Here is a 26491-nt window from a genome sequence, read left to right as displayed (position 1 = left end):
TGGAATAGTGCACAAAGAAGCACACCAGGGGGGGGGGGTAGATGAAACTAGATGTGCTCCAAAAGCCCAAACCATGACACAAGTGGAGAAGAGGAGGTAGAGAAGGCAGAAAACAAAATAACAGCCCGCAGCTCCCACCGCCCACCACGTCTTTAAATCTTTCTGTGATCTGAAGAAGAAGAAGGCACAAAACAACAACAGAAACCTTCAGCATCATTTAAAAACCGCGACGTTCGGCGCATGTGCTTTGATGAGCAGCCAGAGTTCTGTGCATGTTGTGTATCTTTTGTTTGCGCTTATTCACGTCTTTCTGCATCCATGTGTGTTTTTCTGTGTTTCCTCCTCTCATCCATTGATATCAGTGAGGGGGAGACATATCAAGTCCCAGGAACAACAAAAGACCAGTCAGTTTTTCTGTCTTGTCACTCACACATACCGTATTCTCTCTCATTTGTCTGCGGGTTCTTTGGTGACAAAAAAAGTTTTTCGGCTATTTCGCTGTAAATCCTGCTTTTCCTCAAAGAGAATGGGACCACAGTAGCATCCGTGATGCCATGGATCATTGTGTCTTTTGCTTTCAGAATAGGTTTTTATAGAAAAGGGACACCTCACCTTTCCTCAGACATCTGAATTTAAGGCAGTGTGCCATTTCAAGACAACGATATTTTCTTTTCTGTCTTCGACACTTTTTACACCAGTCACTGTCTACGGTCCAGTGGTGTGTTCCCCATTATCTCAATTTGCATTAATATGCTGTTGAATTACAGCTAATGCTCTTCTACTTCCACTTCGTCAGCCTGAACGACAACACGTCTGTATGAACTCTAATTTTCCAGCGGCCAAATATGGAGGCGTCTATCTGCTGCAGCAGCGGAGATTAAAAGATTAATAATTCAACCACAGGTCATGAATCAAAGAGGCACTGCCACCTTCCAACCGGCCCTTCTGGTCTGTATTTAGTTCCACTCGGCAAAGAAGAATCGACTTATCTGCTCTGTGTTGATACGAGTCGAGGTCAGGAGAGTGTGTTATTTCATTCTCGACATCGTTACAGCAGTCCTCGAGAGTCATCGCAGTTAACATGGAACATGTAAGACACTTTGCTGAGTGCTTTAAGGACTGCGTGTGAGGCCATGTCTGTCAGGGTCAGGGTCAATCCAATTCCTCTGGAGTGATACAGCTAGGATTCAATTGAGGACCAATTGAATCATCCATAAATGATCATTTGTGATGTTAATTTCCTGTCTGAACCCGACAAATTGAAACTGAATCGTACTCGAGTCGGGTCACTCCCAGCCTTTAGGATGCATCCTTTTTACAGTTTTAGCTGCATCCCGCTCCGTTTTTTCTTCTTCTTTGTCTTTGATAGTACACCTGTTTGGCTATGAAAGCCCATCATTATTACTACTACATTATTGCCACTGAAAGCCCCCTTTCCTCCAAATTCTTACAGATGGCCATAATTCTCCAAGCCCCTTGCGGCAATCTATGTTTTGAAGTACCTATTCCTTTGTGTCACTCTAGCCTCCTACTTGATGTATATCCTCTGAGCATGAGAACAAAGCCATAACCTCAAATCTCTCCCCCTCTCTCTCTCTCTCTCTCTCTCTCTCTCTCTCTCTCTCTCTCTCTGGATACCCCCATCCCCTTTTCCTCTCACTCTGTCTCTTTCACTGCAGTTGCTGGCTTCGACTGGACACCTACTTCATTTGGAGTTTCATAGGACCAGCAACCTTGATAATTATGGTAAGCGTTACCCCATCCACCCCTTCTGCTCATTAACCCTACTTAGCCTGCGGGGTCATCGCTTAAATGGTCCGCCGAGATTCCTTTTTCCAGCTCCTATCCTCCCTCTTTGCTCTGCCCTGTTGAGCATATATGCCACCGCCGGGCACGGAGCCGTCCAGAGAAACGAATGAGGGGTGTAGGAAATATATTGCAGTTTGTCACCCCCGCTGCAGTCACCGGCTAAGACAATTATTGGGGGGGGATAGGGCGGCGGGGAGAGAAAGAGAGTGAACTCTGCTCAGTGTTATGCCGTGTTGGAGTCATCCGCACTGCGATTATGATTGATTTTCTCCCTGTTCCAACTCGTACTCCAATACCCTTTTCCATCTCTTCCTCGCAGGCACACAGACAGACACACACACACACACACACACACACACACTCTTTCTGTGTCTTTCCCAACTAGGACAGCCCCACTTTTCGAATGAGATATCTCATTTATTGATCCCTCTGCTTTAAATCTGATGTCAGAATGTTCTTCTAACTGTTTCAGCGAATGCAAAGCTGTAAATATTGCTGTGCCACAAGCTCTTTATTCTCCAAGACACCAGTCAGCAATCATAATTACTATTTGGAATCAGTAAAGCAACTAGTAAATGTCTTCAACAACCACAAATGTGACAATTGTATTGTCCCGCGGGTCCCAACATGGGAAATTCTAACAATTCCTAACTCTTACTGCTCAGCTGGATGCGAAATCCCCAACATGCATCATGCTCTTTCATGCTCCAGTTCGGTGGAATCACTCACAACGCATCTCTGCGTGCCTCATGACTCACTCCTTTTCTCTCTTCGATTCATAAACAAGAAAATCTATTTTTGGAAAGAAGGCTGGAGCTCAGATCCAATTGTCCCCTGGGAAATGTGGCCAGGGTTTGGGCAAAGATGCATTTTAAGCGGTTAAAAAAAATGCCGTGTTTAAATACTCGCCTCATATATAAGCTTCATTTCAACTGTGAACATCGGTAAATTAAGTGAAATCTCATTGAGATGTGCTTTACTCAAATTCTGTGTTTAAGTCAGTTATTTTTACTGCATTTTTATTTAAGCATTTTACGAAAATGTTTTTGTAAACACTTTCTATAACACCCATGTAATGCATTATAATCATACCTATAATGCATTGTAATCTATTTATAGCACTGCATGAATAGTATTATTCAGAGTCATTTATAACCATAATCGTAGCACATCATTTGTAATGACATATAAGGTCAAGCATCATCAAGCTCCATAATTGCTGGCCACTCGCTGACTTTCTTTGGTGTTATAATTCCCATAGTCGTAATACATTGTAGTATTCTTATAATGCATTGTAATCAGTATTTGTAATGTGATTAGAAGTTACTCAATGTGGTCAGTGTTGGCTTTAAGAAAAGGGAAGAAAAATGTGAGAGAAAACGAAGTCGGCAGCAGTGGCAGCTATTCCCCGTGCTCGTCTCTAAGTGTGAGACACGTTTGAATCAGTCAGACGGAGAGGCTCCCTCGTACAAGTGTGCAGCTGTCGTTCGCTGTTCAGTCTGTTATACCACCGTAGAGGTTTCATTGGATTTTGTGCTCTGTTTGGCAAAGTGGGAAACCAAGTCTGGCTGCAGCGTTCCAGCTCTGTGCTACAAAGTGCTCTGATTTCAAATGAATGGAACTGAAACAGGGAACATAAACCCTATCTCTCTCTCTCTCCCTCTCTCTCTGTCTGTCCCTCAGCTCAATGTGATCTTCCTGGGCATCGCTCTCTACAAGATGTTCCATCACACGGCCATATTGAAACCAGACTCCGGTTGCCTGGACAACATCAAGTAAGAGCACCCGCATCACCCAGATAGCCATTACAGTCGTCCAGAAATAGCACTCCTTATGACATCTGTTACAGATGGAAAGAATGTTTCAATGGGACTCGCTCGCCTCCACCAAACGCGCTCTGACAGCTGACTTGTATCTCGTACGACTCAATTTGAGCCACTTTTTCCTCCCGTTTCTTTCATTTTCATGAAGCCCTGGTTCAAGAGAAACATCGGGATGTTACTCTGTATTCCACCCGATGTTTCCGAGCAATTCAGTGTGAATTGCTCGGATTCTTGCCGCCCACCCCTTTGCTATTTCAAAACCCTCATTAAAGGCACTTAAGGTTGTGAACACCCAACCCAAGGGTCTGGGAGTCTGAGCCTGCAAGGTAAGCGTCTCCTATTAAGCTGAAAGGTTGTGTCATTGCAGGGTTCAAATCAAACAGGTATTCTATTGCGTCCCCGCCGTTATCTGAAGAACACTGCTGTCTGCACGGCAAAAGGCCAGGAGACAATCTGACAGACCTGACCTGGTGTTATGTTGATGACAACATGCCACCGATGAATATTCATATGTTATGTGTGTGTGCGCGCTTAATGTGTGTTTGAGTCACTTTATCTGCCTTTGCCTGGCTGCTTCCAGATGATATGAAAGCTTGAGGGACAACAGTGATGATACAACTCAGATTCAAAGTTTGCATGTATTGTAGTTTCACTTTATAGACTGGTTCCAGGTAAACCATCAGTCAAACTTCTCAACGTGTCCTCCTGTCTGGCTGGATGTGAATAAACAGTTTGAAAAGTTGTGTTTCAGGTCCCTTCGTCCTGTAGAATGACGCAGCATTTCCGGTCATTGCCTTTGCTGTGAGCTCCAGCTACCTGGTGTCAGTGCCGACTCACTACAGATGGTGTAAAGATGATTTTCCGCCCGTTGGCTATGCTAGATAAGGGTCTCCGCTCTGTTTTTGCTGTCTCCCTTGCTTTTTTTTTTTTTGGAAGCCACTCTGGACACATTGGTCTACTTTATGGCTGGCGCTCCGGCTGTTTCTCTGTGGCATCACATCACTGTTTGTGTCTCAGCAGCACAGTGGCCCTGTCTGCCCTGCTCCTCTCAGCACAGTCATACACTCATAAAAACAAAACAATCTTCTGCAAGCATGATATGGCATGCTTAAGCTGCAACCATGCCAGACCATACTTTTTGTTTTTCAATCACAAGTTCCCTGCAGGATGTTCCTGAGTGGAGCTGTGGTTTTTAAGTGCTGCCTCTGAGCGCAGACATTAAAGTTACCTCAAGATGACATGAAGCAGAGAGTCGACGTTTCACGATGTTTCTGTGTTCACCAGATGTGTCACTTCTGAGAAATACAGATGTTGCTATATTTTGAAGTTGCATCAGCTCTTCATAAGTTCAGGCTAACTTAGCGAGGATACAAATGTTTACTGAGTTCCGGACGCTACGGTGACTTCCTACTGTCACTAAATCTTGCTACAAATGTTTCCTGAAATGGTGCAACTAGATGTAGTAAATCCCTGGTTGGAAACTGGAGTGGTGACTAAGAACTTTCCCCCCCAAAAAAACTGACAAGAGAATTGTGACGCAGATGCCCGGATCATTTTCACAGCCGTCAAGACTTGACGTCCAAATGATCCGGATATATATATATATTATATATAAAACCTCCTGCAGCACCCCTTGATTGGCTCTCTAGCTTATATACGGAGGCATGGTGTGGTGAAAAACAAGATTTCTGAGCAGAGAACTTCGATAGAGCTCCAGACCACGACTGGACCAGAACAGCAGGTGCATTAAAGCAAAGCACTGATCCGAAATGCCGTCATCGGTTTCCAGATCACATTCGTCAAGGCCGGTTCTGTACGTTGCCCGACTTTTGGTGCCGCAGGGTACGTTTGCGTAGTTTGTTCTGCAGTGAATTCTTGACCGTGTGGAGTGATTTATTACACTGGCCTCACATAATGTACGGAAACAACTGACCTCCTGACCCCCCCCCCCACCAAAGACTCACTCACTCCGAAACAGTCTGCAATATTTCACACGACCATTGGAGAGTCGTATGAAGTGGCACTGCTGTTGTCAGCCCTCATTCATCTGACGCGGTGTTCGAGTTGAGACCCATTATCTTCAACACACGACAAAATCAGACGGAATGGCTTTTACTGCAAAATACTGCTGAGCTAAGCACATCATGTCCACGGTCTGTTTCCTCATAAACAAGCAGAAATAGGTAAGTGTGATGGAAAATGAAGTATTTCAGTTTTGCACATGGGTTGAAATAACATTCGGGGTCCATTGTGGTGGAGCAGTCAGTTGTCGCCGTGCATTTCCCGATGAGCTTTTCTCCGAGTCACCAAGGTGAAGCGGTTTGATGATGATGATGATGATACTCCGGGTTAATTAAGTCAATCTATCTCTGTTTAATGAGACGTGTCTTCTTTTGCGTTGTATTTCTGCCCGTTTGCCTCCTCTTTATGGTTTGATGTCACATCTTCTGTTCAGATTTCATCACGCCGCCTTGTTTTAATATGAATGTTTCATCTCTTCTTCTCTGCGTATCTCTTTCTCCTTCCCCTCCTTTCTTCTTTTTGATTAGCACACACATCCTGTCTTTTTTTTTTTTTTTAATCTGAGGCTGTGCTTATCTGTAACACCTTTCTGTTTTTCATCTTCCACTTTTCTTTTTTCCTCTCTTCATTTTTAGCTACCGTTATTATGATGGATGTGTTGTTGTAGAATGGCACTGGTAAGATGCAACATTTCTCAGTCGAGGATGTAGAATAGAATTGATATTGTGTTTGATGTGTTTTTTCCTTCCTCACCCTATAATGGAGACAGCCTCTGCCACTGCCCTGTGATTTATGGATGACTTTTGCACCATTGTGATTTTACATCCCAAACATGGCATATTAACAACATAATGGACTGTACTTTTTCTTTTTTTTTTTTAGAGCAAGGCGTGACTTTTGACTTGCGCAGCTTCCTCCCCGTACAGATAAGAAACTTCAGTTGAAATATTCCAACGCGGATGATTTCAAAGATACAAAACGTCTATGCCAACATCAAAAAACGTTGCGCCATTGATGTCTTCAACACTTTGAGGGCGATTATCATTTCAAGCATACCTTTGGTTGAATACTTCACACCCTGCCGAGTTGATCACAGCGCTTCCTCTTTTCCTCCCAGAAGCGGGCCCGCGAAAAGACTTCACGCACACTTGAAACAGGTTGAATTGACCAATTGCAATCTCGTGCATAAATGTTCTGTGGCGTAGCGGTGAATGGCACCTCTGCAAATGAAGTCGTTTTGAAGGAAATTGGTGGTAATTTGATGCCACAAGTCTGAAGGGGTTCTCTGCTTAATTGGCACAATGAAGCGTCTCTTTTCGTGTGCTTTTAAAGCCGAGAGGTGCTCTGCTGCAACCCTCAGAGATGGATAATATATCTATATATTGCACAGCCATTCAAATAAATAGATGGTTTACTGAAAAGCTCAGTTGACAGTAAGTACTTCTATTGCTTAGATGCCATATTTAACATTCTAAAATTTGAATAAAATACCCATTTAATTGTAATTATTCCTAAATAACATGATTTGCCTTACATACTCCCATACAGAAACAATTGTGAGCGTAATGATGCCAAAAATATGAACTGAGAGGTTTTGTAAGTGTTGTATTAGCAGCTTTCAGGCATGCAGCAGTCCTGAGAGGATAACACTCAACTGAAATGCACCTTCTTCGTTCATAAGTGAGCTGTTATGCTTTTCAGTGACTGTTATGCAGTCTCTGAAATTTCGCCTCCAGGCTCCTTCCATGCAGCTCGCAAACTCATCCCCATATTTGTGTCCGATAACTCCAGACGAAGATGAGCCACGTGCGATAGGAGCCGTAGCCTTTTCATATCCCGTCCACTCGGATGCATTACTTATGACCTCTTGCGTCTCCATCGTAAACCGTTCGCCCGAACAAAAACTGTCACTCGTTAGAGGACAATATTTTGTTCCCTCTGTGCCCACTGCTTGTGTTTCTGTGTCCATTCCGGGGGCAGTCGTCCTGATGAAGTACCTCTCCTACCAGGTCATTAAGACAGCCCTGGGAAAATTATGTTTAATGGTCGCCCCGGTGAATTCATCAATCATTTATTTGGCCGCACACCTGGCCCATTTATAACCGCTTAAATGTGAAAGTCTGCCAGCATTTATGAGGGGAGTTAGATACTTCAGTGAACCAGGATAATGAGGTTGATCACCTGTAAATCACTAACTAATCCCTTCCCAAAATGCATGAATGTCTGGTGTTTGGATGCGAATGCTGTGAATTTAGCTGACAAAATAAGTCATCTTCCTTTTTGGTGTATTGTTTCCCTCTTAATTTCGACGTTGTATTCATGGTCACACATTTTTGAAGACGCCTCCCCCATGTGTTGTTCTGCGATTTGATTTATTTCTGCTTCTTTTCTTTTTGTTGTTTTGCTCTTGTCATATCGCTCAGCTATCAGGATTATGAACCTGAGATCAAGTAAGACAAAATTGGAAGGACCATCTTCCCCATATTTCCATCTTTCATTATCTCCTAAATCCGCACCCGAATCCATCTCTGAATCGTTAACGTGACTCATGGTGGAGTACTCCGTCATGTCGAAGTCCACATTAGTGTGCACACAGCACTCTTGTCTTAAATATACCAAGCCTCCAGATGTGACAAGCGAGATTCGTTTTAAATGGCACCTGCATCTTCACAGTGCAGTCTGTACAAGAACAATGTTTGATACAATAAGCTAGAAGCAGGAGATGAATACTTGAAATACCTGAAATGAACAGATACATGATTGAAACAATTTATATTACCGTAATTATATCCACTTTTGTGTCGCCTAATTAACAGCAGAATAAGTTCCATGGAGATAAATTCAGACGCGGCCGCAAGAATGTGATCTGAATCTTAACTCTGTACCAAAAGGGTGCAGGTGAATAAAAAGTGCCACTTCTCTGCACACTGTGTACCCTACATGAAGATAGAGCCCTTCGTTCTTAATAGACTCTGTGTTGTTATTAATCTCAGTTCAGTCCTTCAGTTTACAAGACACTTATCCCAACCCTCAGGTGATAGAATCCAACATGTAATGTACTCATTTAAATAGGCTTCTCGTAAAAAAATGCCATATTTCTCGGCCCTCCCATTTATACAGACCTCGTTTATCATACGTGGCAATCTGCAGCTTTATGATCATCTACGGCTTTTCAAACAGTCAATGGCCGACGCTTGACAGAGTGCAAATAAGAGAAGGAAAAGATGGCAGAGACAGAATCAAAAGATGAAGGTTCAAGCCATCGTCATTTTCTCATCAATGTCTTCCCCCTCTTCATGTTCCTGCCTTCTCTCCCTCTCATAGGAAAGCCTTGATAACTGTACACGCCTCAGTTCACATTGTGGCTTTTAACCTCCATTCATTGTTGCGAAATATTGCGTTTGGTACAATTTACACTTTGTCTCCCCAGTTTTAAAGCACTTACCACGCTTTATCAAATGGTTTGCAAGATGGCTGTTTGTTTGTGTTCCAGATCATGGGTGATTGGGGCCATTGCCTTGCTCTGCCTGCTGGGCCTGACCTGGGCCTTTGGCCTGATGTATGTCAACGAGAGCACGGTAGTCATGGCCTACCTGTTCACCATCTTCAACTCCCTGCAAGGAATGTTCATCTTCATCTTCCACTGCGTGCTGCAGAAAAAGGTGCGGGGGGGTCATTCTCGAGATGTGCTGTGTTTGAAATCGGCTGATCGTTGGCTTCTTTTCACGCTCCGGCCATTATGCTCGAAAAAAGCATCTCCAAAATGCATCGACTGTGACTGTGGCTTTTACTCCATGCAGGTGCGTAAGGAGTACGGGAAATGCCTGCGTACTCACTGCTGCAGTGGCAAAAGTGTGGACAGTTCCATCGGCTCTGGAAAAGGCACCGCCTCTCGTGCGCCAGGACGTTATTCTACTGGGTCACAGGTGGCGAAATGAAGTCATTCTCCCCCCTTTTTTTTTTGTGTTCTTTGTTTTTCATTCTCGATTCACTGCACTTGACAGTATCTCCTTTCGCAGGACAAGTTAACTCTCATTTGGTTTTCGATCTCCACTGAACTTTATCTTTTGAGTAGTCGGTCTGCGTAGCGAGGGTGATTTATTCCGAGATAATAATCCACAGATGTGCACATCCTGACTGGATTCAGACGCAAGAAAACGTCAATGTTTAGCACGTCGCCACAGATGCAGATTGGACTCTCTCTGCCAAAATATGTGAATTCTGTCCCCCTTGTAAAGTAAATTGTCGATGGATTCCGCCCACATTGACCTGAAGTATAGGCTGAATTGCCATGATGCACTCTAATTGAACATCATTTCCATATTCTAAAGATTGTGGTTTCCTCCCAGTGTTTCAGTTATTCAAATAGTGCTTCGAGTCGAGCGCGCAGCGGCAAACCCACGACACGAGCCGCTTTCTGCACACAGATCAAAGCGTTTAATTATACACAGTGCTTTGACAAGATGGCTGTAACTTCATGCTCAGTCGCTTTATGTGAGCGAGACAGGAATGGCAACACTCAGGAAGACGTGCTTGTTTATTGCTTACTCTTGAGGCATCTAAATGAATGTGTAATCAGCAAAGTACATTCCAACCCGCTGGCGATGAATGGTTCAAGTTTTTTTTTTTATCCGTCCAAAAAAACAAAAAAAAAACAAGAAGTAGCAGCAGTGTCATTTCCAACCCATCTGTGTCTTCAGTGCTGGGGGGACGACATGACGGAGAATATGTTCTGGAGATCGTCCGTGTCGGTGTATGTTCCCGTAAGATTACAAGAGCTGTGTGCGTCACAGAAGTGGCGTGTTGATCATACCACATCTGCGTAGGGCATATTTTTTCCACATCCTTTCGTGAGACGACGGTGAAAAAACATGCTCGCCGTCTGTGTGTCAAATAGAGATTTTCAGGAGGTGAGGGTGCTGTGACATTTGCTCCAAATTTCGATGATGATATGGTGAAGCTGAATCTGAATGTTTTCTTTTCACCATCACCGATCCGTGTGTCAATCTGGAAATCTCTGAAAGCCTCTGCCAAGCCCGTCTGGCACGAGACCGAAAGTACTCGGCTCCATGGTTGAATAACCAGATCCTTAGCTTGTGCAGCAGCCCGTGGGACACTAACACAATTAACCAGGATGAACCCTTTTTGGATTGAGCATTTGAAACCTGAGACACTGATTCGGATGAGCTTGAACGATGACTTTATTATTGACTTCGCCGATCCCAGGACTGGTGCTCATCTTTCTTTGGAGCTTTCTTATACCCACAGACATGTTTTATAGCTTAAAAACTCGATTAAAAAGCAAAGCGCTTATTTATTTTTGCTTCATATGTCACCCTTTATTGTGCTTAAAAGTTAGTGAGTGTAATAGATCTTCACAAATATTTCTTAATGACAGACTTTTACTTCTCAGCTGTATTTCTGGTGATGTGCAGAGTGTTTTGACATGTTGTTCCCCCCCCCCCCCCCCCCCCCCCCCGCAGAGTCGCATCCGTCGAATGTGGAATGACACAGTCAGAAAACAGTCCGAGTCTTCTTTCATGACCGGCGACATCAACAGCTCTGCATCACTTAACAGAGGTACTTGGTCACGCAGCGGATATTTACTTGAATGTCTCCTTTTTTCCTTTACTCGAATACACCGGACTTCACCTGTTAGACTTTATTACAATGCAAGATACAGTTTTTCACAAAAGATTCCCTATTTTCCAGTGGCAGTCGCTTTCCATTTAATAGGACACGAAGCCTTTAGATTATAAAAAAAAGAAAAAACGCTTTCAAGGTAAATCAGTCGTTTCACAAACGTTTGCACAAGATACTCCAAATGATTACAATTTCAAGTAGGAAGACGCTTTTTCAACCCAAACCCAAATATAAAAGCAAGTTAAATGTAACTACTGGTATGGCTCGGTGCATTTGCTGCCTGGATGAAAGAGAACGTGATTGTGAATGGAAGGCAGAGATTAACTTAAAGGGATAAAATCCTGATTTGGTGTCGTACTGCTTCAAAAAATGTTTCATGTTTTTTTTAACATTCGAAGCATCAACAAATCACCAGAGGAGTTTGCAAAAAGGATTTCGTTGCATCTAAACAAATACAAATACAATTGAGTGAATGTCATGAAATTCTGGTTTTGGTGCATTTAATAAGACTTTGTCAAGCAGTGCAACTGGGCTTACTCCCGGGGAAAGAGACACGTTGATAAAAAGTATGTTTCCATCATGTATTTGACAGCGGTGCAGTGAACAGAGTTAACTTCGGAGTCCCTCAGATTATACAGAGAATAGATCACAGCCTACATCTGACATCGAGTGGCAAACACCGCACCGGCTGGCATCCATCCCGAACACTCTCCCCGCTCATCGCATCTCTTGATGGAGGGCTCCAGTTCCACACTGCTTGCTCTCTAAATTCGCTCTGGGCGCCCGCTTGCGTCGACACTAATGCATAGTTACAATGATGGATTAATGTTCGACGCAGGGAAGAGGTGTCAAGATCTCAACAATTAGACACTCGGCTTAGCACGCCATCAACAGACACACAGCCTCGCTGCATTGTGGAGAGGCTAAATTGGGGCAGGAGGGGTGGGGCTGTAGAAAAGTTGAAGGAGAGCGTACAGAGATCTTCCATAAAAGGCAAAAAGCGGAGTTAGTAATTATGAACGCAATTTTATACCCTTGGCTTCTTACCAGGCTCCGGATTTGATCGAGACAACACTCACACGAGTTAAGTGTGTCCTGCCATCACAAGTATCATACGGAACAGAAGCAAAAAAGAACGGCACTTATCCGCGGCTGCTCCCGCGCTGTTATTACGGTATTATGAGTCGAGGAGCGACTATTTCTTGCTGATTTGTCCTTTTGATTTCCCGCACCCCGGCTTTGGCACCTGAAAGCGAGCTTGCAGCTGACACTCGAGAGCGTAGTCATGCAATCATCCTGATAGCATTGCATGTTCAATTTACCCCAGCACACAATCGGTGCAATCAGTGAAGCCGTGGAAACTGTCCAATTTATCCAACATCGGCACAGTAAGTGGGGGATCTGGCACTGGGAGAATTCAAAAGGGGCTAGTGTTCATGGAATACACTGTGATTAGGGCAAACAGCAACAACAAATTACATAAAATCCAAACATTCTGTTTTCCAAGCTCAATTATAATACGGCTAATAGATACCAAACTCAAACTAAATATTGATGAATGCTGAAAGATGACTCTAAATCAGCAGTCCTGTTATTATTTAAAAATGTCCTCCATGTCTTCCAACATAGAAAATATGAATTTAATAAGAACCCCCTCAAAAAGATGGAGTGTCACAAGGTAATATGAACATATTTCTCCATTGGTTTGACAGATTCAGAGCATGTAATTGCTGTGCACTCGTACCTCAGATAGAAGACGTTCACCTGCTGTGGCACAGCATACAGGAAGCCCTCATGAGTCTTGAATTTGCTGCTTTAGATGTAAAAGCATCACTTCATGTTGACGGGTCTTGTAAACAGGAAATGAATGTGAACGTTTCCAGCATACCTGGTTTTCAGCATAATGTATTCAAAAATATGTTATTTTTTTGTCAACGGCAAAGAAAAGCCGAAACATCAGGGAATCCGCACCCTTCGCGTTTAAGAATTCAGCCTTTAAATCTGCAGCTGATCACGGGGCTCAGACTGTGAGTGTTGCTTTGGTGTGATGCTGTGTGGTCGGGAAGCCGATGTGTCATTTGGGCAAGATCCTAGCAATCCAAGCGAAATGAGCCAATGTTCTGTTTGCGTGAAGGAGGCGAGGTTGAAGTCATCACTATCTTGACCAAAAGAGAGGACATGTCACTCTGCCATTTTGTTGGACGATATATATACTATATAAACAATATTATTGTTCATTTGGTGATTTTCTAATCGAATGTAAACAAACACAACGGGATATATATCGAGGTCAGCAGAATTGATCGTGGCCATGTCCATATTTGCCTGTTGCCATCTTGGCTTTTCGCCCTTTGCCTTGTTGGCATTTTGCAACAAGAAGTGACACGAGAGGGCGGGGCTAAGGACATTTTTAGCTCACCAAAATGTTCCAATTTAACTTCATGAACTGAAAACGCTCTGTGAAACATTATTTTCTGATTGTTTCCCAGCATTTAACAACACAATTGACACACTTTCCGTCGGGCCGTGTCAGTCCAGCTCTGCCACTTTCATGTAGCAAAGCCCCCCCCGCGTCAATGATCATGTGATCATTTGGGTGTTATTAATGGCTGCCAATGCTCAGCTGCATCTGCCCAACTGATATGTATGTTCTCTCTCTTTCTGTCTGTCTAAATATTTTTGACAATTTATCCACCCGCCTACCCGTTCTCTGTCTCAACGCTCTTCTTCTCTTCTCTTTTTTTTCTGTCTCACTCCTGTCTCTTTCTGGCTGCTCCAGGGGCTATGGCTAACCATCTTATACCTAATGCACTCCTCCGTCCTCATGGCACTAACAATCCCTATAATACATTGCTTGGGGAATCGGCAGTCTATAACAACCCTCTGGGCATGTACAACACACAAGGTGTGCTAGCTTCTTTTCATTCTTTAACATTGTGGCTAGGGCAGTGTTTCTTTTTTCTTTTCTTTTTTCTGTCCGGTCCTGGAGAGACTGCAAGGTTTCACATCTTTGTTCATGCTCAGGAACAGAATGCAACTTTATGATTGGAGAGTTCACAGTGGCAGACTTTGCACTGAGCTGAACTGCCAGTTGTTCACCCTTGAGTGTTTTTACAGGGCTTTGATTTAAAAAGAAAATAAAAATAAAAAAACACTGCTCTAGGTGTTGTGTGTTAGCATTGAACAAACTATGGCTTTGTCACAAAAATCCTACAGGTTTGTTGCGCTGTGGGCTTTTTCATTGGGGGTGTATCATGGCTTCTAGTCAGGCCGTGCCATTCGGCTACAAAGTACAAACCCAGACATTTGGCCATCATAGACATTGTAAAAACGATGAAAAATGTGTGCCTGTTGGCAGCTAGATACATCCCCAGGCATTTATTTTAAATGTGCTCTAATGTTGTCAGTGAAGCTTGTGTGCCATGTCTTTTGTCATTTCTCTTTTGAGCATTTCTTTCTTTTTTTTTATGCTCCTGTTGGATCGTCAAACGTCGTTGTTTGGGATGTATTGGATCTGATATTTAAATTGAAAATGCAATTCATTTATATTTCATAGAATAGAGTATAGTCTGAAGAGCAAAAAGGAGGATTACCATTCAATTTGATTCTCTTGTGTTTTAATAATTTCATGAATATCATTTCTTCCATTTTAAGCCATAAATGGTTCAGTTTTATGACTCCTTCAAAGAATAAATTGCCCTTCCATTTGGAACTTTCGATTGTAAAAATTGCTAATTCATATATTCAAAATGAGGGTTATTAAGTCTACGTAAATGTGATCCACCCGTTATTTAGCTCCTTGGGGTGAGGGGGCGGTGGGTGGTCAATATATCGGCACTTGAATACAACACCAATACAAATGTTACATTTGAGTATTAGAAACCACCTCTGATCAGCCAAAAATAAACCCATTTGAATCTGGCATCAGCTGATTAAAATACAATTTTTCTGTGTGCAGAGCTGTTATTATTTCATTCCACCTTTGGGCAGTCGATATGAGATCGCTGTAACTTTGTGAGTCTGTAAAAACAGAGAAACTTGTGTGAAACTGAGATAAAAACTCAAGAGAGAGCTTTGATCAGGGGGATCATTTACGTATGCAATACAAGTACTGCATCGGAGCTGGTGACAGAGGGCTATAATTCACCTACATTGCCGTCGGTGGTAAAGAGATATCTGGAAGGAGGAAAATGCAAATGCATCAAAACGATTTACTGGGTGCATTTGACTACCGTTGCCGTGTTTCACCCCGAGGATTCTGCACAAAAAAGTCATCGCCAAACATCTTTACTTCTATATCTGTTCTTCTCTGAATATGTTGTGGTTCTTTCTGTGGGTACACAATATTTTGCACGACACGATGAAACGATCGCATTCCCGCGGCATTTTCTTGGTGCGTCATCAGCATACTGTACGTGCACATTTCTCTTCGACCTGTCACTGTTATGCTTATTGTTGTTTTCTTTTCTTCTTTCCTTCCCCTCATGCTGTCCCCAAAAAGAGCCCTACAGAGAGACAAGTATGGGAGTCAAACTAAACATTGCTTATCAAATGTAATTGACTTTGGCTTTACTTTCTTTTCACTCTGTGCTGACAAAGGGGGAATGAAAACAAAATGTCATTCCCTTTGGAAGTAATAGCGGTTCTTTTATGACAAAGGCCCTCGCCGTTTCAAATAGACCTGTACAAATCTGTTTAAATCACATCCTGGACTCCACTGCTTATTGCACTTTGCACTTCTTCATGTAAAAAAAACAGGCATTTGCTGCGTTTTACAGGCAAATATCCATTCGCCCGTTTGGTATCGCATTGGATTAAGATCATCCAATTAGTCACCATTTCGACTCACCTCAACATTTAACGAGGCCTGTCGATATCGAATATGTATTCTTGTCAGTGAATATTGAACACCCGTTGCCTGTTCATGCATTTTATTTGACTTATATTTTGCTATTCACTTTGATCAAGCCATCACATGTGTTGAAGGTCTCAAAAATGAGTCTTGCCGAGTTCTGAAGCGGTCAAACTTGTGGGCTTGACGCTTTTTAACAAGCTGGATGACGGCCTTGTATGATGCAGTTTGAATTAATGTTAAAAGTCATGCTTTGATGCTGATGCCGTGGACGAGATAGAATGTGAAATATGAAAAACAGAAAGGCTCATTCCTTTCAGTGTGGGTTGATATGTATCACTAATTCATGTCGAGAGAGAGAGGACTGTTTATGTTCACACAGGCAAAGCAGAAATTTTATTACAATGTTACATTGCAATGCTCAAATGGGACAATATGGCTGGGGTCCAAAATTGACAGCTGTCGCTCTGGTTTGTGTTCACTTGAAGTCTTCCATGCATGGCTCTGGTTTTTGTCTTTTGCTTGCTTGGACGTGGTGCTGAAGCTGTGCGTGTTTGTGCCGTGGCTTGAGCTTTTGTGTTGTTGCGTGTCACACATATCGGTGTTTTCACCACTGCCATACACCAATGAAAAGTGAAATTGGGTCTTAGAAAATGTGTTGTAACAAGGTAAGTGTGTATGATGTTGATATTTACAGGATATATTGTATTTTTTATATCTTTCCGAATACAAACACTGTCTGATCTTAATTTCCACAAAGCACACTTTAGAGAATTGTGGCCGACATGTCATTTCGTAGAGTGCTTTGGGATTCAGGACATATTTCAGAATAAAAGGGCTCGCGAATGTGATGGGTGTAATTTGTGTTCGTAGAAGTGGCTGACATTTAGCTGTTGCAATTACATCCCCATCAGATTCCACCCGTCTCATTTGCCCACTCTATACCCCCAACCCAACCCGTGTTTGTCATTTCAGAGGGAATCCTGAACAGTGCCCGGGATACAAGTGTCATGGATACTCTACCACTGAATGGTAACCATGGCAACAGCTACAGCATCGCCAGCGCCGAGTACATGAGCGACTGCGTCCAGATCATTGATCGGGGCTATAACCACAAGGAGACCACCCTGGAAAAGAAGATCCTGAAAGAGCTCACCTCCAATTATATCCCCTCCTACCTCAACAATTCCCACGAGCGCTCAACCGAGCAGAACCGGAACCTTATGAATAAGCTGGTCAATAACGTCAGCAACGGTGGCAAGGACAGTGGCTACGGGATGGGCTTGGGGATGGGGATGGGCATGAATGTGGCGCTGAGCCTGGACGACCACTCCACCTTTGGTCCGCACCACGACGAAGGCCTGGGCCTGGAGTTAATCCGCGAGGAGTCCAACGCCCCGCTGTTGCCTCAAAGGCCGCTCCCGTCACTGCAGGCGGCGGACAACCTGAACAATCACCTCCACCAGTCGGCGCCGCCACCCCTTCCCCTGCCCCACCACCCCTTCTCGTCCGCCACCACTTCCTCGTCTCGAAGGAGGATCCCCCAGGAGAACAGCGAAAGTTTCTTCCCCTTACTTACCAACGAGCACACCGATGACGAGGGCTCATCACCCAGCCACAACCACCAGAGAGACTCCCTCTATACCAGCATGCCCATGCTGCCCGGCCTGCCAGACGTGTCTGCCAAATCTGCCGACGGCGCCAAGGACGGCGGGGACGCCAAGAGCCCAGAGGCCAGTTCGGACGACGTTTACTACAAGAGCATGCCCAACTTGGGCTCCCGTAACCACCTCCATCAGCTGCACTCCTATTACCACTTAGGGCGGGGCAGCAGCGACGGCTTCATCGTGCCCCCAAACAAAGAGGATCTATCCCCAGAAGAAGCCCAGTCGGAGCCCTCGCACCTGGTCACCAGCCTATAGGCCCAACACCCTCCCGCCCCTCCAGTGTCCCTCCTATTACCGTAGTCCTCTTCGCCGTGTCCCCTTGTCCCTTCAGTCGTTGGCAGTGGTAGCCTTTCTTTTGATTCTGTGCCCTGAAGACTGAAGCAGAGCAAATGACTCCACTCGCTGTTACTGACCACCAACAGGATATTATTGCTAATATGTGACGATATTTGGTTAAACATTGCGGGAATCTGTTGATGTTGTGCCCCCCCCCCCCCCCTCTCCAACCCTGTGTGGTTTGGCGTGTTTTGTCTCAGTGTGAAGAGAGACAATTAACTCGCAGAGGACTTTTTAGGTCTCAGAGATATAGTCTGACAGTCGAAATGAACTGCATAGCCCCAAACTATACAAGTCTAAACTACAGGCTTCACCAGAATAAATGGGAAATTAAAAAAAAGGACTATTTTATTATACTTCTGTATCTATATTGCTTTTTTTGAAAGATTTTCTTCCTCTTTGGTGAGTTGCAGCACATTTTGTTTGCTGAAGTGTCCCTTCGATGGAAAAAAAAGACAAAAACAACAACAACAACAAACACATTTTGAACAATTACCATGAAGGAATTATTGATCGTATGCTTTCAAGCATAGCTGTTCTTTTTCTTTCGTTTTACTGTAATAACAGTTGTTAAAAGAGGGAGAAAAAAAAACTAATAAGATAATTATGAGATATTTCTATGTAATTGTACAGGTAACTAGCATTGCACACAGTAGTATGCTTTATTTTGTTCCGAGCAAACCCTTTGTCTCTGTAAATGTAGTGGTTAGGAGCAATTTTGTTCTGTTGTGCTGGCCTTTCTGGTTTTCTGGTCCCGGTCTGTTTTTTTTTTTTTTGTTTGTTTTCCTCTTTTATCACTTTCCAAGAATTGACCATCTAAATAGAAAATAACACAAAAAATATCACAACAAAACACGTATCGTGCTGGCATTTTTGTGCTACGTATTCATCTTTGTTTTCAGGTCGACTTCCTGTTTCAGTTCGATTTCTGTTCCCGTTTATTCTTTTTTTTTTTACTGTGTAGATAGCAGAGCTATGATTCACAGATCGTCAAGGGAGACAGAATAAGTCCAAGTTAATCATGAATGTCCCTCAGAAAGGTTCATAGTGCATTCCGCATCTCGATTGGCATTCGCTTGTGCTTCGAGAGAGAGAGAGCGAGAGAGAGAGAACAAATTGAACATTGATGAGCACCCGGCACTTGTACAAAAAAGAAAGATGGTTGTTTTACTTATTAAAGAAAGAGCTTTTGGAGTGAGAAAAACTGGAAGTGTTTTTGTTTTTCTTCCTGAAGGAGAAAATATATTTATGTATCTGTTTACTAAACGGTAATCAAAATGCAGGACGGGACCGAGTTTAGTGGCACAGATACGTTTTTATTATCGGCTATGATTATGGCTTCTTATTTATTCATTTTTGTAAACGGTTTCCAAGTTGAATGACATAACTAATATTTGTTGTAACAGTGAAACTTGTTTGCCAACAAATAAATGAATGACTAAGATTCATCACTTAGCTATGACAAAAGTTTGGTCTGGGTCTTGCAACTCTTTTATACGGATACCAGCGAAGGACCTCCAAATGAGGAAACGGTCAATTCATTTTTTTTTTTTTTTTTTAATTATCAGTTCATATCCCTCATTAGCCCTCGGTCCATTTTAGTGCCAAATAAACTTTTGGCCCAGAAACAGTGGATGTGCTCTGTACGCTCTGGTCTGCTTTACGATAGAAGCAGTGATTTCATAAGCTGTAATAAATATTTCAATATCATTGCTGGTGGAACCAATTAATTCTTTACAGACACTGTATGTTTTACATTAGTTTGATAAAACTCAGCAGGACACATGAAAGTCACCCGGACCGTTCATCCTGGAAGAGGGCAGGAGGAGAGGTAAGTACGCTCCGTCTTATCATGTAAATATGAAGTCATATTGTTTCATGATGGAGCAGCCGCTCTCATCAGCAAACAGACAACATACCCTTAATTCAGGGCTCCTCTTATTACAGCCTGGAAAACGTCTTTTTTTTCCACTCACCTGTATTTATAGATCTAATTGTTTTGGTGCGAGATATCGGCCATAGAGATGTCTGCCTTCTCTCCAACATAACGGGACGACATAGTACCGGCTTTGAATAACTTTCACCAGCAATGTATGCTTCCAGAAATCCTGCAGCTTCATGTCGGAACGATACGGTTGACAGACAATAGTTCCTGCGTGAAACTGCTCATAATGCCTTTGGATTATTTTTGAGAAACTGGGTCATGATTTCTGGAGAGAGACATCGCTGTAGATATTTACAAATGTATTATTTTTGGCGCTTTGAGCACTACAACTCCAGAGCCAATATCGTAGCATTATATTGGAGATAAGGCCAAACCAAAGATTGATAAACAGCCCCACAGATAGGAGGACAGATCTGTATTTTTTTGCTTTTGGGGTGAACTGTCCCTTCAACGCATGGATCTTCACTTTAAGATGTGGCTTCGGTGGACAGAAAAGAGCTCCGTTTGTCACTGCCGCATCATCTTGAATGGCATTTACAAACTGGGGCGAGTTCATGAAATGTGCTGAAGATGCCACTCTGGCTCCTTATCCACTTTATTAATAAGTTGGTACGCAAGCTCATAAGCTACCCTGACGCTGGCAAGGAAACATGCTTGCGCGGCACAAAATGCCACTGAATAAGCAGCACTGCAGGTCACTTCCCCATTGGCTTTGCAGACTTATAACGGCATACAGATGTTTACTGGTACATAAAAAGACGCAGAACAGTTTCTGACCTGCACAAGTGGATATTTATTTTTACTGCCATCAGACTTTAGACTGAAAACCTTAATTCCGCTTCGCTCCCGAACCACAAAGTAAGTAATGACATGTGCTTCTTAAAGTAGAGCACTTCCAAGGAGATCCCAAATAAATGATTAATTCATCGTATTTGTGCTATTTTTCCGGTCTCAAGATGTTCTGGTGGATAATCAGCGATTATTGTAGGAACTCACAACTGTGTCCTTATTTCACAGTTTAAAGTACAGAAAAAAACTTTTATTTACACTTTGAAAAACTTTTAACTGTCAATGGAGCTTATGATTGAAAGAACTTTTCAAGCCCCTTGAGGAAGCTGTCTGGCAAGCTGTTTCATTCCACAATCCCTGCCTGACTGGAGGATATCCTTGCTGCTGACAGTTAAGGGCGATTTCTCTCCATCCTACCTCCAGCTCTTCCCCAATCTCCAATCATTCCGCCTCCTAATCCATGACAGATTTATTTGATTTCAGCTTTAATGTTACTGAACATTAAAGTCGTCCGATGTGCTTCTCCTTTCAAAATAATCAAAATAATCCGATACGTTTCCAATGGCATGTCATTCAGAATCACACAATTTATTTGCAGCTTTCGATGAACATGTTTCAGCATGAGGGGGCTAGACACTGTGGATGTGCTGATAAGGACGTATTGGAAAACTGCTGTCGTGTCGTCACACGTGTTTGTAAGCATGATGCGCGTGTGTGTGCTCACGTGTTGGCGTTCGAGGACGTTTGCACACACGTGAGTGCAAGGTGCATGCCAATGTGAACGGCAGCGTACGAGCGTCTCAGATGTGATACTAAAGATGGCGCATTTTTTGTTTATATCTCGCCCCCTCGTGAAAAATCAATGGCCAAATGCCTGCCTGGCAGAATTCCAAAATGAAAGGTGAATCAATGTCATCTCCAGCGTTGTGTATTGGGACAACTTGACAGCCTTAGCACATAAGAGAAAATACCTCTCTGGCTTTTTTTTTTCTAGCCAAGATAACATTGATTTGAAGGTAGAGACGAGGATTTGGTCAATGTTTGCCACTTTGGGGCCCAAAGTGTTCCAAGACTTTGCGCTGTGGTTGTACTTGAGATATTAAAGCTTGGTCTGCACTGCAATAAAAAAAGAAAGGTCAACAAACTTGGAGAAACGTATATTATTATTAAGCATATCCATAAGCAACATCAGGGTTATCATCTTACAGGTCCTGCATGCCGTATAAACCGATACAGCTGAGTTTAAAGGACCTGATAACCTGTGTTCCTCATCAGCTTTGTATTACAAGCTCTGAGCCAGGACCTCAAAATGTATTTCAAAAGATTGTTTTTTTTGTTTAGTGTGAGTTTTTATCTACCTTTAATAATGAATGGGCTATTTATTGTTACAGAGCCACATCATCGTATTTATTTGTGTTTATTTATGGCTGATTAGACAATCTCTCAGGACTTTGCTGGCATAGTTGTCATCCGCCCCACTTTCCTGTTAGTGTGTTACAAATCACACATTTATCATGTTTGGACCTTACATAATTAGGCAAAGCACTGGGCTGAGAATTGAAGGGTTTTTTTTTTCCTCCCAACAAATTGTGTGTTGCATTATGTTTTTAATCTTGATTTGAAAGAGCCGATCACAAAGTAAAAAAAAGACACAAACTACACTTTGGGAATTGGATGAAAGCTTTCTGTTCGAGGGATAGAACATGCTGGAAACAAGTTATGGGGAGAAATATTAAAATATGCATGTAATTTCTAACAATATCCTTGTAAATAAAAGCATTAGTAAATGTAATATTAATTAAAAACTGGTCTTTGGTGCTTCCTTATTTTGCAAATACATATAATAGTTCGAGTTGCTCAACATCATTTGTGAATACGAAATGTGCCCAAAAACGTAACGTTAGTCCCTCGTGAGTATAAGAACGTGTTGCATTATGGGTTGCTTCTGACGTTTCAACCTGTGGAACTTCTCTACGCTCGTTCGTTAGCCTCCAAAGTGGCGAGTATAGAAGTCCAAACGCAAGTTGTCGCGTGAGTTTGACGTGAGAAGCGCGCGTCTCACCTTTTCTGTGACTTTTGAAAACACAACGCAGGATTTCATGCTGCTCTCCAAAAAACCTCCCTGGACAAGACGCACACAGGTGAGCTTTTCGCGCCATGCGACGTTGGCTTCCACTTACACAGTCACGTCAGCCGTTTCTGTGCTTGTATTCGAGAAGAGGTTTAAAGACCACAGTTGAATTTGGTGTCGTGAAAAGTGAGTGAACATCCCCAGCTGCAACGAATAACAGGTGAATACTGCCATATGCTAAATGAGTCTGTTAGTTCAGCATCGGTACCAAAAAGGGCCCGACGTCATTAATTACCAGCTGGTGTCTCTTGACTTCACTGTAGTTTGGATTAAATCAAGTGTTTTTATTTAATTTTGAGTCAATTCACTGAACTCCATCAATGAGGTTGTTTTTATTTTGTTGGTTCTTTTATTTTACTGAATAAATATGAGCTTATTTCGATATCACAGTATGTTAAATATGGTTTATTTACCTTACTTATTCAAAATGGTAACGTTCCTATTATATGTGGTGCAAAGGTTGTCTTTAGGTCGATTTACAACGGGGTCAATATACGAATGCGTTCAGTGTTTCAAAAACAACATGGACAGCTGACAGCACAAAAGTGCAGAATCACGTGGGGCCATAGTGTAGGTGCATCTATAACTAAATATATATAAAAATATCTCACTTTTTTTTTTACGACAGAAAACCCAATTTAGCTGCCATACAGGAAGTCTGAAAATATTCACATTTTAGAAGCTGGAATAAAGTCAATTTTGGGAATATTAGCTTTAAAAAAACAAATAAATGAGTTGTTTTTGCTGCTTAGTGCTGATCAACGAATTGAGAAATTGACTGATTCCAAATATTAACAGGAGTTGGTAAATGCTGCTGCATTGTGGTTTAGTCACTGGAAAGTTTGTTTCAGGAAGTTGATATTTGGCCTCTTCCGTGTAGCCCTTTTAATTGCATGCATCACATAAATGTCATCCTGAGCCATTCTTTTGTAATTCCCCTCATGCGTTGCTCTGTATCTTAAACACACTCCCAGTTCCCCTTGTCACTTTGTGCTCCCTCATAAATACAACCGCGCCGTGTCCTATCTCGGCCTTGTTTTTATGACGGAAGGGAAAAGCAGCGAAACCCTCGTACCCCCTTTTAATGCCTGACAGTATCACAACACTTACTCGCCTGGGAGAAGCAAACGGGCCCCTCATGCCACGGGCAAACAGGTTGCGTGACATTCACGAGGATCCTCTGTGAGTTAATTTAGAGGGTAATTCTCAGTGCACAGGCCACAGGAGAAGGAAGCCCTGCTACCTGGGAAAGTGGTAATGGCCACCCAGGGAATTTGTGTGTGTTACTGCAGGTCACACAGGATGGAGTGTGCTACTGTATACATAACCAGAGAGACTGCTGCAGCATGATGCAGTTCAGCTGTTACTTCATTCTTGCTGTGGTCTTGCTTACAGTCAGTCTGGACATGAGTTAAGATGTTACAGCCTTGAGAAACTGCATTGGATCATAGCTGATTTCCAATAACATGTTGTGATTAGATTAGACTTTTTATTTTATTTTGAAACTTCCCGCTATTATATTTGTATATTTGGTTCTCTGGGATATGATTTTCCTATATTTACCGTAACTTATAACCGTCAATATTTAGAAAATCTAGTCACTAACACTCGTGACAGCTATTATGAAGCACGATAACTGCTTTTCTTTGACGTTGGACTGCTGGTCAAACACAGCACGACTTATGAATACATTGGCTGTGGGGAATTATAACATTATCTATTTACTGTTTTCTGATGTGTTATAGACCAACTGATCACTTCAATAAGTTGTGAAAATAAAAGAGAACGTAATAATAGACGGATCAATCAGAAAAAAAAGAAACAATAGTTGCAGCCCCACTTAGAAATAACAAGAAAAGAAAGTGTCCCATGTGTCCCGCAGCTTGTGTCAGTTGTAGCCGAGGCTTGTTGTAGAAGCATACAAAGGTCATATCTGGTGGGGTCAGCGACACAAATGTTGCTGCAAGGTTGTGACAGCCGTAATGACACTGTAATTATGCTCTCGCAACCCTCCAGATGAATGATAAAATTGCGGCGATAACGGTAAAATAGTCCTGTCTCCGTGCCAGATGGCTCGCGGAGATGAGGTCTGGCTCGCGGTCAAGGTGGACAGCAGACGAGCCAGGATTCTGACAAGCCAATAAGATTCCATACCGTCGCCCCCCCCCCCCCCACACATCCGTCCCACGTCTATGGCCAATCAACCAAGATAATCTTTTTGAATTAAGAGGAAAAAAAAATCCAGGGTGAACACATTGATGAGATAAGTACCCTTTGTCAGTGCAGGCAATGCTATTTTAATTAAATATATGAACACATGGTCCTGCCCCAGATGCTCAAGTCTAAACAAAGATAGCATCATCTAATCAAAGCCAGGCCCAGAGTGTTTCAAGGGCAGAATTATTTTCTATTAGGGCCCCTCTCCTCTGGGATTGAGCCAATTTTCTTTATTATGATGGAATCAGCATATCGTAGATTGACTCTGGCGATAGTGTCACGGCAGGGTAGCGGCGCTGGTCACAGACTCACCAGCTGCATCCGAAAAAAAACCCCCCTTCAAACATACACAGGCTGTGTCTCTTCACACGTCCAACTTGCAGATCTGTTTTTTTTTTTTTCTTTGTGGCTGCTGTTTTGGTTTTGAAAAGTGAGAGATAAAAGCGTACAGTTTCTTGATGCTAGTTCAGAAGATCACTCTGTGTGTGGGTCGAATGAGCTCACTGATCCATTAATCGCTTGACCTTGCTTGATTATGATCAGTGTTCCTTCAAATGTATGCTATTGAGACCAGAGATACGGCTTCCTATTGTGGTGGGCCGGTGTTTCAACAGGCAACGGACAGATGTAGAGCGCGCAACCCCAAAAATAAGCTCTATACGCGCAACCGCGGCTAAGCTAATCAAAGATATATTCCTCTGGATTCTCTGTGGACGCTGTTGATTGGACGCTGCTGTGATTCAGCAATTTAATGAGATATCCTAAAGGGACTGCTCTCACTAATGTGTACACATCTGCTTTCATCACAGGGGCCGGATATGGCTGGATGCTAATACCAACACGGGTTGTGTCGTGGATGCTGGCATGTTAGCTGTACACAGTTAGATACGAATGATGGAGTTGTAAAGTGCCATGTTTTCTAATTGGGTCGCTGAGCGTCGGAGTCTGGGGCTAGTTGGAGACGCAGAGAAGCTGTGTGGAAATTACAGGCTCGAGCTTCATCAAGTCTTCTTTGAATGTTTGAATGATAAATAATCGCGTTCTCATATTCAGGGCATGATTATATTCTGCTTAAATTACGTTTTATTACAGTGCAAACGGGCTCGGTTCTCACCGCTGTCGCAGGAGTAGACTTTTTGGTCGAAATCTGCAATTGCCTGCTTCACAGTAGACGACTGTTTCTGAAAGGCCGGGGATTTGTGCAATGATTAAGTTGTTTGATTTCAGGCTTTGAACAACGAATTCAAATCACTAATT

General features: G+C 42.8%; 1 protein-coding gene across 1 annotated transcript in view; it reads left to right on the top strand.

Moving 5' to 3' along the window:
• The window catches only part of LOC306796653 (adhesion G protein-coupled receptor L3), a gene marked incomplete at its 5' end in the record, with an annotated part of 123223 nt that extends 105000 nt beyond the window's left edge, over nt 1-18223 (top strand). The window contains 8 exons of the mRNA XM_079295703.1: nt 1680-1746; nt 3493-3584; nt 9148-9316; nt 9455-9580; nt 11138-11234; nt 14077-14202; nt 15799-15816; nt 17125-18223. Of these exons, the coding sequence (XP_079151829.1) occupies nt 1680-1746; nt 3493-3584; nt 9148-9316; nt 9455-9580; nt 11138-11234; nt 14077-14202; nt 15799-15816; nt 17125-18071 (1642 nt within the window). The 3' untranslated portion in view covers nt 18072-18223. The remainder of the gene's footprint in view (nt 1-1679; nt 1747-3492; nt 3585-9147; nt 9317-9454; nt 9581-11137; nt 11235-14076; nt 14203-15798; nt 15817-17124) is intronic.
• Between the last annotated feature and the right edge of the window lie 8268 nt (nt 18224-26491).

This window comes from Melanostigma gelatinosum (genome assembly GCF_949748355.1).
Source record: "Melanostigma gelatinosum genome assembly, chromosome: 23".
Classification (NCBI taxonomy): Eukaryota; Metazoa; Chordata; class Actinopteri; order Perciformes; family Zoarcidae; genus Melanostigma; species Melanostigma gelatinosum.
This window is presented reverse-complemented; position numbering and strand designations above follow the sequence as displayed.